Source organism: Monodelphis domestica, chromosome 1, assembly GCF_027887165.1.
Source record: "Monodelphis domestica isolate mMonDom1 chromosome 1, mMonDom1.pri, whole genome shotgun sequence".
Classification (NCBI taxonomy): Eukaryota; Metazoa; Chordata; class Mammalia; order Didelphimorphia; family Didelphidae; genus Monodelphis; species Monodelphis domestica.
The window spans coordinates 684,928,205-684,943,274 of record NC_077227.1 but is presented as its reverse complement, the minus strand read 5'-3'; the positions used below and the strand labels follow the sequence as shown (position 1 = coordinate 684,943,274).

The window sequence follows — 15,070 nt, the reverse complement described above, 5'->3', positions numbered from 1 at the left end:
CCTGTGCTGGTAAACCTATGGTACACATATTACAGGGGGGCAGCTCTCTTTCCCCTCCCCGCCACTCCTGAGGACATTTCTCATGTGATCTGTCCCTCTGCTTAGCAGCCCAATGGGAGCACTTCCTCTCTATCCTATCTGGAGTAAGGCAGCTGCTCACATATGGCATGAGGAATGCAGTTTGGACACTTGTTCTCTAAAAGGTATGTCATCACTATTCTAAATAAAGCTAAAATATGCCTTGATACTTGGTCAGCTAACTGTAAAGATGGATACTGGTGAGGATGGCATAAACTACCTTAAAATGTGATTTCTGCAACAAGTAATGAAAGAGGCCAATGATTGGCAGACTATTCAAAAATATCATGGCTTTAAGCCATATATAATTTCCTCAAAAAGAGGCAGAACCCTATAAACATGAGAGTACTAAATAACATCACAAAACACTAAAAATTATATGAAACTGACTAGCTACTAATGGGGGAGATTTTCAGAATTATTTGTGTATGTAGGCAGATCTCTGTCTGTTAGAATAAAGGTCAAAATAAATGGCAGGTTATCAGAGACAATACAAATAATAAGAAACTGGGTGTGATTATAGAAGGTCCAACTGAAGCCAAGTTCCTTTAGTGAGGGACTGTTTCATTTTTGTTTGGAATTCCCAGTATCTTACATACTGCCTTTGTAGTGTTTAGACAAACTGTCGACTACAAAAAATAGGAAGCAGAAAAAATAACGACATTAATTATTACTTTTTTTAGAGAAATTTAACTGAAGTAAAATAGTTGCCGTAATGAGAAGGTTGAAAGAGCTTGGAATCTGCCTCAAGCCAACAAACATTTGATTTCATTGCTAAGTGGAGAAACCCTACAGAAGACAAAAAAAAAAGAGGATAAAAGTGACTTGGTATATGAGCTCATTTTCAAAATATTACAAAGGACTATGACAGAAGATTACAGGTAGTAGCTTATAATAAAAGAACAAAGCAGAGTGGATAGTCAAATAAGCCTTCAGAAATGTACATTTCCATAACAACTTTTCCACTGTGAAATATTTTATTTTGCAACAGTTTTGGGAGGTAGATGGCAAGAGAAATGTTACCCCATTTTAGAGGTGAGAAAACGAAAGTTTGGGGAAATGATTTACTCATAGTCATAGTTAGAAAGTGGCTAATCTTGGATTGAGACCCAGGTTCCTTCTAATTCTAGACACAATGCTCTTTCTAGTACTCTACATTCAGTGGACTGCTGAATTCTCTCAAAACAATGATACTTTGGGATTCTGTAAATGGTTGGTTAATGCTTATTTTAAGCAAGTAAAGCCAATTCAGGTTGTGTTAATCACTGCTAAACTCTGTTGCCTTTCATAATGATCATGATTCTCTCTACTGCCTGAGGCCTTTCATAGTAGATATTCAAGCATTTAGAGAGACATTACAATAGTGTCATTGGGAATAGGAGAAAGAGGAATATTTAGTTGATTCATACAAAGAGTCAACCCTCTGCAGCTTGAAGGGTTCCCTGTCCCCTTCCATTGTGTTTGGAAGGAAGTGGTGGTAGGATAGAAAGCAGACCTATGGACCGTCTAGTCAAATTCAGCTGGTATTTCTATGATGCTTGGCAGTAAATTGAGTACTTAGGGAGGCACATTAAATGCTTCAGGCCACTAGGGTGTCATTTGTTGTTATCACGGCTACAGTACATTAAACTCTGTTCTCAGAATTCCTTTATAGCTTTGTGCAAAGGAGAAACAGGTGGCTGGGGAAAAAAATAAAACAACTGTGAGTGGGCTTTGTTGGGGGTAATCCATGTATACAGCCATAACTAGGCTGTGATTTCTGTAAAAGTTGGTTTATTATGAAATTCTGCCATTTGAATATCATATCTCAAAAATCTCTATCTAGAGATAAAACTAGTATATTTTTAGGCACTTGGGTTACTCCCTGGATGGAAAGAGGTAAAGAAAAGTTTTTCATTATGTACCTTTACCAAAGGGGTGAATCCAACAAATTATTGGGAAATTCCAGAGTATGACTAGTATTTCTGTTAGTGAAGGCTGACAGAGTGAGGAAACAGAGAAGGAAGCCACACAAAATATGTCCTTGGGCATGATCATGATTGATGTAATAAATCAACCAATAAACACATTCAGAGAGGAGAGAGAGAATTAGAACCTCAAGGAGACCTCAGAATTTGAGATACAAATCTTGTGAGAGGGAAAGATTTTTGCACCTGACAGGGAGGGACAGGTTGGAGGGGCGCTATGCTAGAATGGGACTGCCAAGGACAGAAATCACATTCTGTGCTGACTTCTTAACCACTCTTAGTATTCTCCAAATTTCAGGCTTATGCTCCAAAGCCCGGCTTTTCCTTAATTACCTCTTTGGGTGAATTTATAGATGAATTTTAAAAGTTGATTATTTTATTTTCACATTACCTTTATTCCCAATGGTATCATTCACTCTTTCCTCCCCAGAGAGGCACACTTTACAACAAAGAATAAGAGAAAAAAACTTAAATTCAGTAAAAATAAACCAGAATATTAGAAAATCTGATAGTATATGTAATGTTCGGCATCCATAGATTTCTATCACTGCATTGCAGGAAATGAGAGGTGTTTTCACAGCACTTTTTCAGTACAAAGTATGGTCACAGATTTTGTTGGTGGTGCTTTTTCTTTTTCTTTTGTTCTGTTTTTTCTCCTTTCCTTTTAAAATGTTTTGTTTATTGTTTTCTTATTCCTCTTTACTTCAAAGTATCATATCAGCAAATATGTTATATATATATGTTCCCATTTTTCTCTGAATTTTCCATATTCATTGTGTCTTGAAAAAGTCTAATACATTGATAATAATAACTAGCATTTTAAAATTTACAAATCACTCTACGTATGATCAAATTACATTTTCACATATAAAATACTTATATGTATCAAAGGAAAATTTCAAACTTAGATATTCCTAATTAAGAGTTGTCCAGTGGCCATGTTCCACAAGTTGTTCAGCCATTCCACAAATGATGGGCACCTATATAGTTTTCAAATAGAGATTTCAAATAGCTTCTAAATAGAACATGATGCTAAAAATATTTGGGTTCATATGGAATATTTATTTCTGTCTTTGATCTCTTTGGGGCATAGTTCTAGCAGCAGAATCCCTGGGTCAAAAACTATGAACATGTCAGTCCTTTTCTTAACATTACCAATATTGAATCACTGTTGTCTACCTTTGTAGAGCTGAAGCATTATTTTTCCATTGGACTTTTTAGTAATTGAAGCACTTTGTACCTGGGAAACTCTTTTACTTTTTTTACTATTCCATTTTTCATTATCTCTAATTTTATCCTTGTAGTTCCCCCACCTTGAACACACATGATTCTTTTTTTTTATTTTATATAATTAATTTAGAATATTTTTCCATAGTTACATGATTCATGTTCTTTCCCTCCCTTCCCTCCATACCTCTCCTATAGCCGACGCACAATTCCACTGGGTTTTATATTGAACACACGTAATTCTTAAGAGTTTGTTGTGGGCATTTCAGGCTGTGCTATTAGTTTTCTCTTCTGCTTTGCTTGATTAAGACTGGACTTTGAATCAAATTTACCATGTTCAGAACCAGGCTTTGCTATTAACAGGGTCTGTGATCCTCACTCTAAGTTGTTCAACAGCCCTTCTCCTCAGTTTTCCTCTCTTTCCACTGAGATAATGGCATCTTTTCCCAAACTATCTCTTGAAGTTGGAAGAGAAGTGCTTTTTAATCTTTCAGCAGGAGAATATTTTTAAAAGTACAAAGAACACAATACAAAGAGTTAAGAGAAATGTGTATTCAATACTTGACTTCCACACTTCATAGCTAGTAACAAAGACCAAGTCTTATCATAGTACCTTGGAGAAGCCCTTTAAATCTCTCTATCTTACTTTGCTCATTTGTAAAAAGGAGATAATGGTGCAAAGCTTGAAGATTCAATAAGATTCTATGTTGTGAGATGTTTTGCAAATGTTAAATTCTTATAGAGATATCTCCTACATTATTAAGGGTGTCATAAAAGTTATCTTATAATATTAATGGTGGTAATTGGAAGATTGATGCAATTCATGGATATTCAGGCTTAGAAGAAGACCCAGATTCAAGTCTTTCTTCTGGCCCAGAAAGACTATCTTGCCATGAGCAACTTAATTAAACCCTCAGATCTCCCAGGCAACTTTTAAGATTATTAGTTTCAGGTAAACTGAGCAGTGGAATTACAGGCACTGAGAGTTACAGTGATATCACAACTCCAGATTGTAAAAATAACATTTTTTTCTTTAACTGATTATGATAATAATAAACAGAGCTAACCCAAAGAATCATTCCTTTTGAGGTTATTTTTGAGTCTTACCTTTCTATTACATATAACACACATAAATTGAATTCTTGTGACATATGTGTTAATGAATTCAATCATGATATCTCAAGTTGAATTATGAAATTTTAAGCACTTGAAATCCAAGGGTACTGTGTAACCAGAGAGAAATGAACTTGTATTCATGGAATGAGTCTTTTTGAAGATGGCAAGAGTGATTAAGCTAGAATTTAAAAAACCTCGAAAGATGAAGATGCATGTTCAAAAAAGCAACAGCTTGCATGTGTATAGTGGAAAGGAATGGGGTATGTGTGTGGTGCTTAGTCAACATTCCAAACTCTTCCTTCTATAAGGAAACTGGAAAATCAAATCTTAAGCTTTTTATAGCATAATCAATAATTAACAAAAATATAACAGTTTAAATTATGAATAGTGATTTACTTGCATTATCCTCTTTAAGCCTCATGACAACCTTGTGAGTTATAGATTGTAGGTATTATTGTTTCCATTCTTCCGATGAGAACACTGATGCTTAAAGAGGTCAAGTGAATTTTATTCACTTAAGTGATCATCACAGATCTACAAAGTATCAGGAATATGATTAAAGCCCTTTTCTTCATGACCTGAATTTCAGCACTATGCTCATTGTTCCATATTACTTCTTAAATTCTTAAAGTGAATTTGAAAATTTTGAAGACTTTTCAAATTTTCATACTTTAAAGTTTTTAACATTTCAATTTATTTTAAATATATTTTTACTCTTTTCTTTTAAAATTTTGAGTCTTAAATTTTCTCTTTGCAAAATATATTATTTCCATATTAGCCATATTTTAAAAGAGTAAAGTGAGAAAATTTTACTTCTATTTGTAATCAAAGTTCATCAATTCTCTATTTTGAGGTGAATAGAATGATTTTTTTCTTCCTGAGTCTTTTTGGGATTGTCTTGGATCACTGTATTGATCAGAGTAGCGAACTCTTTCCCAATTGATCATTATTACAACATTGCTTCTATTTTCAATGTGTTTTCAAGCTCAATGTTTTCTTTTCTTTGACAAGGTAAAAAAGATTTATAGATCACAAGATCACAGAAAATGTATTTGAAATTGTGCCTTCTACCTTCCCAACTCATCTTTCCCTTTTCCTCTCAGCTCCGAAATATACTGGGATGAAAAGCTGAAAATAGTCTAATATATAGTCTTTTAAATTAAAATAGTGTGAGGTAGAAAGCAAAATGGCACATACAACATTATTCTGACTTGGTTCTATTTTAGAATTATTCACAGGCTTCACCTCTCAAGGGCTTCAGCATCATAATTCTGATTGAGAGAGATTTTCTGTATCATAGCACTCAAGATCTAAATTGAGTTTCAAAATGATCATCTCCCAATCAGAATAGAGGCAGGTACTGTTGAAGGATTTGAAGACAATAGTCCATCCTCTCTAGCATCACTAAGATAAATGCAAACGAATCTCAAACCAATTTGAATGGCATAGTTGTTACTAGGAGGCAGCCAGTATATTAATCTGGACCCCAAACTATTCTGATATAATAGGATGGTTTTAGATGTGAATAGAAACCCTCCATTAGTGATATATTATTCAAATTCTCTTTTTAATAAAAATGCTAGTGGACATGTTAAATATGTACATAAATTAAAATGATCATAAATTAGGATTAATATTATATTAAATGCATTATAATCCCATACTCATTAAGATAAAGTAACATTTCAACATTTGTTCTTGTTAATAAATTTAATACAATAAAAGGAAGGAATACGCTTTAAGATTCCATAAATATTTGATATAACCTGATGATTGAGTTTATGGGGAGGAAGAGCCAAAATAAAGTATATTGGAACACATATGGAGTTTTTCTTTGCCATTTGGTATCTTGATTAACCCTTTCTTTCCATTTATTGAAGCACTAAGCATTAATTCAAATGACAAAGAACAAAAAAAACTGTTAGAAATGAAAAAGGGACCCTGAGAGAAACTGGTATTTTGAAACTCTGGGAACTTGCATAAAGCACCATTTTTTTCAGGCTTTCAATGCCAGGGAAAGAAGATTTTAGCTCTGAGAACTGGTTAAGTAACTAGGCTGAACTCCTTATATATGCATTTGAGCAATGGTTTCAATTACTAGCATAGTTTTTGGAGATAACCTTTTGCAATTATACCCAGTGGAACTTTAGGCTGTGGCCTTTCTGACCTGGTAAAAGTCAGATCAAAGACAACAATGTGAGAAACTATGACCTACTTAAGTAAGGATACTAATCAACTCTTTGAATCAAATGCTTATTCCTCAAAAGACATTTATATTTAAGGGGAAAATGGAAAAAATATATATGTGTATATATATATATGTATATATATACATATATATATATATATATATATATATATACACCAACTGCTTTTTAAAAAGGCAGCCTCATTAGGTGCTCATGATTACACTCCATTTTGATTAGTATGCATACAAATGCATGGTCTCTTTGTGCACGTAAACTGAGATAGGGATTACTGGAGCTGAGATTAAAGTACAAAAAGGATAACTGAAGAAATGCATGATTAAGTTGCTACAGAGCAAGTCAGGATGCTGCTTCATCACTAACAAAATACAAATTTGTCATTTTAGCTCCACACTGACTTGGATCCTGGAAGCAAAAAAATCAAGTATATTCTATCGGGAGATGGAGCTGGGACTATCTTTCAGATCAATGACATAACAGGAGATATTCATGCTATAAAAAGACTTGACCGTGAGGAAAAGGCTGAATACACGCTAACAGCTCAAGCAGTCGATTGGGAGACAAACAAACCTCTGGAGCCTCCTTCCGAATTCATTATTAAAGTTCAAGACATCAATGACAATGCACCTGAGTTTCTTAATGGACCATATCATGCTACCGTTCCAGAGATGTCCATTTTGGGTATGTATGCATGGAAGTACAAAGAGCTATTAAAAGTCCTCGGTTAAAATAGCTTCTTGCAACAGTGAGGGTTTGTTGATGAATAAAAGATATTTATGACTGTCTTCTCCGAAATTTGCATTTTCAAATTCCCTTTTTTGGCCCAAGTTCCATTGGCAGCTCAATAGCTTCAGTTCCCCCAATAATAGAAGCTGACTAGCAGTTATATTAAAATATCTTTCCTGACACAACAATACTTCAATAGGCTGAATTTATATTCTATTCATGGTGATGTAGTTAGAGTATTGTTACTGAGGCGGATTTATCAAGATTTGTTCCAACATGCTAGGCTAATCCTATTGATATTTGCTTTCTGGTTAATTATTTGTTTGTGTATATTCTCATGCAGATGTAGCTCTTACACACTTGGAGAAAAAGTCTACATTGAATTGTCATAAGCCAAAAACAGGAGAATGAGCTCAAGACTAGACACTGGGAAGTAGATTAGTCGATCAGCCAGAGGCTTTAGGCCAGTGACTAGATAACTACTTTTTGAGTATCTTACCTATTATTTAACTTTACTTTAATGTGGCAAGCCAACTTGAGCTCAGAAATCAAATGAAAAGAAATCTCTTTAGAGATAGAACAGTAGAACCTATTGTTTTCAAAAGGTATTCACATAAAATGTGACAACTAAATGTGATATAAAACAAAGGGGAACATAATTATAGTAGACTTTTAATATGCAGAGAACTAAGTAACTATATGAAATATTTGATTCATTTTGGCTCAACAAATATTTATTATCTTTAAGATTCCATGTACCTTAAGGGAGTTACAAACATGGGCATGATGTAGTACAGACATTGTTCTCAAGGACACATATGGTTTGTGGGAAAGAACGTTCAATTAAGTGTAAAGGAAAGGTAAATAATAAATATAAATTGAGATAAATCAACATCCAGCTAGTGATTTAGGGAAATCATCATGGAAAAGTCACAAAAATTTCCCACTGAAGGAAAGGAAGGACCTCCAAAGACAAAGGTAGGAATAATAAAGGGAAGACTAGATGTGGAATACATGAGGATGGCTGAACAAAGAATACCAAAGGATGTAGTATTCAATAAGAATCAAAAGGGAGTTTGGAACCCTATCATGCAAGATCTTATATATAATATTCAGTATTAAAATAATTAATTTGGTAGGAAATGAAAAGTCTGATGATTTTTGAGTCAAGGAGTGACATGAGCAAAGAGTATGTTGGAATTTCACCAATAAACTAAGAAGCAATCAGTAATTTATTCATTTTCTGTTGCTTCAGTTGCTAGAGTTAGGTACTGTGAGAGTAGAAGGAACAAAAATATAACAAATAATCCTGAATCTGTAGATGTTTACAGTCTACTTGTGGATTTTAGATTTGGGAATATAAAACTATTATTAATGGAATATAATATTCTAAGGATAATATCATAATTAGCAGTAGTCATACTTTATCTTCCTCTCTAGTATTCACATGTATTTATATATGTATATGCATTTGTATGTGTTGTATTATGAAGTTCTTTTTTCATATACTTTTATTCTAAATGAGGTTAAAATAAAGACATTGTATTAGCCCACCACAGCCCTTTTAAAGAAAAATGTAACAAGAGTCGGGAAACTTAAATAAACTCAGAATTGAAGCAGACATTAGTCCCCTTTGTGACCTTGATTTTTTTACTCTTGATCCTGCTCCAATTTGAGTACAAGAACAGAGTTTTCTAAAAGCTATTCCTTTTTCTTTTTAAAACCCTTACCTTCTTGTCTTGGCATTGATTCCAAGGCAGAATAGTGGTAAGGGCTAGGCAATGGGGGTTAAATGACTTGCCCAAGGTTACACAATTGGGAAGTGTCTGAGGGCAGATTTGAACCCAGGACCTCCAATCTCTAGGCCTGGCTCTCAATCCACTGAGCTACCCACTTGTCCCCTAAAAGCTATTCCTAATAGCCCTCCATGCAGCCTGTAGTAATTTAGAGTGATCATCACTGGACAGGGATATTTGGCAGTGATAATGGTAATTATTCTTAGAGCAGTAGGCTAGAAGCAAGTGGGAAATCAGGTGAGACTAAAGCCTTGATTCCCAAAATATAATCAGCAGAAAGTGGCCAGAAATAGGATGTGGATCACAAATATGGAAGCAAAAGTATGAGATCAATATTCAAAGGGAAAAGGCAGCAAGTACATCCTTAGATTGGTTTTAAATCTAAGAGGTATCCAAATAAATTTGAAAGTACAACAAATATACAAATAAATATGGTTGTATGTGTTGATAATTTTCTATTTAATTTGCTAACAGTGTTCCTTTGAGCCCCAGCATTTGGGGCTAAACCTTAATCCCTAATAATTCCCAAGCAAATTTCAACTGTGGACAGCTGCCTTATAATGTGTGCCATTTCCCATCCAGAAAATAACAACCTTCATTGGCAGATGTAGCGATCTCAGTTTACTTTATCTATTTGGGTTTCAGTTTTCCTATAAGTAATGTAAGGGTTATAGTAATGATTTCCTAGTCATTACTCTCTCTAGATATTTTTGGTTCTTATGTTCAAGTCAAGACATCACCCAGGATATTACTGGTCCATTTTATGAAAAAAGATGGACCACCACCAACAACAAATTTATGTTCTTTAGTCCAATGGTTTCAGTTTTCAAATGAGAAAGTTAAAGCTTATGGGGACTGGCAACCCATTTGAGGAGTGGAGGAAGGAATAGTTACTGAGAGCAAAATTCAAATACAGCCAGAGAAGGAACTCAATGCCTACAGAAAGGAGTGCCTAATAATGGCAGCTGGTTTGGTTATACCATGTAATCTGAGAAGTGGCAAAAGTCTTAGACATAATGCAGGAAAATTCTGTTGCTTTTGTTGTTATTATTGTTGTAATAGATGAAAAAAACATGAAATGCCCACTGATTTGCTCAAAGCTCCATGGGTAGCATATGGCAAAGTCATTAGTTGAAGTCAAATCTTCAGGCTTTCAATTCAATATTTTTCTTGCTTTACCACAAACTGAAGCTTCAAGATCTACTATTAGTTTTTAATATGTTGTTAAGGTTCTTATGATTTAAGTGCATATAGTCAAAGGAACATTTCATTGTATTTTGAAACATAAATTTTCATTGAAAAGCTTTTTAAAATAATATAATTATAAATTTACATGGAACTACTATTTCTGAGTACAGCCAAAGAATGTGATGATTTTGCATGGAAAAGGAAAGACCTATGTGAATTTTAAAGAATTTGAATACTCAGGAAAGAATTTTGAAAACAGTCCAAAAAATAAAAAAAAATGCTACAGGGCAGCTGCATCATCTTATTAGATCACTTTTTAAAATATAGTTATAAAGAGTAAGTGAATGAGTATCTTTTAAACAACTTTTGTTATTGTTTACTCATGTGATTATTTACGACTCCTTTTGGCCTTTTCCTGGCAAAGATGTTGGAGTAGTTTGCCATTTCCTTATCCAGTTCATTTTATAGATGAGGAAACTGAAGCAATAAGGGTAAGTGATTTGTCCATTGTCATATGTCTAGTAAGTTGGTAAGCAGATTTGAACTCAGGTCTTTTTGATTCTGGGCCTGGTGCTCTATCTATGGTGGCACCCTGCTTTACCTATAAGCAGCTTTACCTAATTTTTTTTCTTTCCTTTTTCAGTTCCTTTTATTCTAATGAATTCTGACTTTTCTTTTTATTTTCCAGAAAATTTCCATTCAAAATAATCCCTGAGACTGTAAACACAAGCTAAACAAATAAGCAAATAAACAGAAACACAATTCAGACATGCTTTATTTTAGAGAAGCTTAATCTGGGGATAAGAATCAAAGTTTTCCAGTTTGTCTCTAAAGACCTCTATATAAACACTGGAACAGTCACATCTTGTATCTAGTCAGTTAAAGTGGATTAAAAAGCATTCACTATTTTACCAATGAATTTGAATTTTTACTTTAATTTCTCATGAAGGTGAATATCACAATGAATATCAACAGCTATAATATTTTCTCCATTTCTTTCTTTTCTTTTTTTCTCCCTCTTGCCTTTCCTCTCAGAAATGCTAGATTCTGTAGCTATAATCCCTAGGGATGGCAAGTGAATGCATGCACATTTCATTATATAAAACATCAAGAATAATTCTAATTGTAAATTTTGCCAGTATTAAATTGAAATGTACTTGATATCCAATAATTGTCTGCCAGTTTATAAGCTCCTAGGATAAAATATATACCTATATGTTCACAAATGACAGCTGAACTATTTTAGAAATACATTAAAACATCACAGAGACACAATTTCCATGGAAGAAAGTTGCAGCAGTATTATTTACAGAAGTAGTATACAAAGTAGATTGAATAGTCTTCGTTGCATTTAATTGTCAAGCAAGGGTGCTGGTATATCAGAGTTTGGTTTTACTTTTCAATTGTTTTTCCCAGATTTATTATCTACCAGTCATTCCAGATGAAAATAAAATATGCATCTTCAGCCTGCATATCAGTTCCTTTCACCAAAAATATGTTTAAGATGTTAATCACTTTTTAATTATATAATTGCAGATATTTATTATAAATCGAATTTTACATTTTTATTTCTAATTACTAGGATGAAAACCAAACCAAACCAGCCAACTAACCAACCATAAAAACAAAAGACCCTACCCCAATCCATAACAACTCAAAGGGAATAAAAATGTTTTATGGATAAATGAAATAGGGAGATTCCACAAGTTGATGCCTAAAGTTTGTTCCTTACCTAACCATCTTTTCTCATCAGATTGTAAGGTCCCTAAGGAAGAGACAGTGTCCTATTTTCCATTGAGGTGATATGGTATAAGGGACAGAAGACTAGATTTCCATACAGGAATACTGATTTAAATCTTACTAACCATGTGAATGAATGGATGGATGGATGAATAGATGGATAAAGGAAAGGATACTTGAATGAAAAATTTATTAAGCACTTCATGTGTTCCAAGCTCTGTTCTAAAAGATACAAATACAAAAAAGACATTCCCTTACTCCAGGGGCCAAGCCTTAGTTTTTTGTTTCTTTGTTTTTTTTCTTGTTTGTTTTTATTCTGTAAAATGAAGGAAATGGTGCTTCCAGTGCCCATGTGTCCATGTTCCTATAAAGTAAGGTCTCTGGAAAAAACTTAAAGCACCACCAGGACTTGAGTTCCCATTTTCATGTCCTTCAAAGCCATCCCTAATGCTTTGTACCAAGCTGTTAGTCAGCCAGCCATTCAGTCATTTTCTACTCTTTATGATTCAATAGACTTGTCCATAGGGTTTTCTTAACTAAGAAATTAAAATCTTTTACTATTTCCTTTTTCAGGGTATGCCCATTTTACAGTGGAGAAACTGAGACAAATTGGGGTTAAATGATTTGCCCATAGTCACACAGCTAATAAGTAAGTGTCAGTGGCCAGTTTTGAACTCAAATATTCCTTATTCCAAGCTCAGTGTTCTATCCATTACACTACCTAGCTGCCCATTCACACAAAGTACCATGAAAAAGCAAATGAACAACTTTGCTAAATCTGTGATCTCATCATTCAACTAGTATGGAAAAATACTCTTTTAACCTAAAAGTGCTATTTTATGTACATGAGTCTTGTGAATGTTGTTATTTTCACTGTACTTGAAGTGTCATTGTGTGTGTGTGTGTGTGTTTTTAAGCCCTCACCTTCTTTCTTAGAATCAAAACTAAGTATTGGTTCTAAAGCAGAAGAGCAGTAAGGTCTAGACAATTAGGGTTAAGTGACTTGTCCAGGGTCACACAGCTCAGAAGCTCCTGGGGCTCTATTTGACCCCAGGACTGGCTGTTTCTAGGCCTGGCTCTCTATCTACTGAGCTATCTAATTTTCCCCTTTAGATATCATTGTTAAAAACACAAAACAAAACTTCCAAGTCATCTAGGTTTCTCAGTGGTTAGAGAGCCAGACCTAGAAAAAGGAGGTCTTAGACTAAAATCTGGCTTCAGATACTTCCTAGATGTGTAACCCTGGGCAAGTCACTTAACCCTCATTGCCTAACCCTTACCCCTCTTCTTCCATGGAACCAATACATAGTATTAGTTCTAAGATGGAAGCAAATGGTTAAAAAAAAAAGAAAACTCTCAAAGAAAAGAATCCATTTAACAATGCAGTTTAGCAACACTTCTCCAACTTCTTTCTTAGTGAGTTAACTCAGACATTAAGAGGAATCACTATGTACCAAAGGCAGAACCTGAATCCACAACTTCTTGACCCTATGACCAATCCTTGATCCATGATATCTGTCTCAATGTTAGTATGACTGCTTTTAAAATTTATTCTGAGTGTCTGTTATCCATTTTCTTTTCTAAATCCTCCACAAAAGTACACTCAGCATGCTGCATGCTCTCCTCCAGATCTCTTGGCATTGGGTAGACACTAGTAAAGCATCCGTTATCCCTCATTCTTACTAGATAAATATGTATTTTCTAGTGAGATGTGTTTCCCATGATAACTGTGATGCTGCTTGTCCTATACAATCATTTCTTGGAAATGTGTTTCAATTTCTTATACTGATTTTCTTTTTGAAAAGAAACACAACTTTACTTCTTTGGACACCATTTTTGTGCTTAGCTCACAGACATTCAGCATGAGCAGAAAAGAAAAAAATGTCAATGTTGAGAATATGCACTTTCATTCCATGGGGGGTGGGGGGGGGCAAAAAAACAAAAGAAAGCAAAACAAAAAAAAAAAACTTGGGATCATTAAAATCACTTCACAGATCCACAAAGTCCCTCTAACTTGATCTCCTCCTACTGTTCAAATTTGGGTTCAGGCTCATTATCCATAGACAGGGTCTGTCCAGGAGACACGTTCTAATGAAGCAGCACTATGGGTTGTCCTTCCAGCTCAATAGGCATCCTTCATCCAATTGTTTTTTCCTATGGGAATAATTAAGCTGAAGTCTTTTTGAGTAATTACATACCTCATTTAGGAGACTCAACAACGTTTTGGAGCTTGACATAATCAAAGTGGACTTATTACACAACAGGAACATTGAGAGTTTCTCACGATCTAGAATAAATCTATATTCTATTTGGACTCTACCCAGAATCTTTGGAAGAGACTCATTCCATCAGTCAATGTTGGAGTCACATAACATCACTTAACCAGCTAGAGTTGAGTTGATTGTTTTCTGAGTTCTCAAACATATAGGCATAGTGCCATTGTCTTAATAATTATTTTGTGCCTTTTGATTGTATCACCAACTTGAACCAGTTACTGGGAAGGAATAGGATGAATGAGTATTTTGGTGATTGCTCCTTGTAGTGTGCTTTGGTTGCAGTCATCACCCAAATCATTGTTATTTAATTTAATTTAGGCCTGAACTTTTATTTTTCCATTGCGATGATGAAAAAGTCAAAATATTGAGTGATGAGTCCAAAGAAGCCTCTTTATCACAATAGAGATGATGATATAAATAATAGCAGTGAGTGTCAATTCACAGCTACATTTGAGGTCACATTATGAAATGTGGACTTCCCCAAGCTACCTCTATTCAGCAACAATATGCCCATTCTCAAATGTGACCTTTGACTCAAGTGAGAAAAGCAATTGAGACAGAGTTGCTGAACTTTTTGATCCCATTTTCATCTCAAGCAGAGTTTCTTAACCTTGCGGCCAATCCCTCCCAAATGGCCAAAGGATAAATTTCTGGGAGTCCATGAACCTGAATGGGAAAAATATAACTTCATTATTACTTATATCTAACTAAAATTTACCATTTTCTTAAATTATTTATTTAGTTTTTGC

The 15,070-nt window shown here is 34.4% G+C and overlaps 1 protein-coding gene across 3 annotated transcripts in view; it reads left to right on the top strand.

Moving 5' to 3' along the window:
• CDH8 (cadherin 8) overlaps window positions 1-15,070 on the top strand; it is a 534,859-nt gene that overhangs the window by 156,463 nt on the left and 363,326 nt on the right. For all 3 annotated transcript variants that reach the window (XM_007477092.3, XM_056799241.1, XM_001364059.4), the window contains one exon: window positions 6,982-7,276. In XM_007477092.3, coding sequence (XP_007477154.1) covers window positions 6,982-7,276 — 295 coding nt within the window. The remainder of the gene's footprint in view (window positions 1-6,981; window positions 7,277-15,070) is intronic.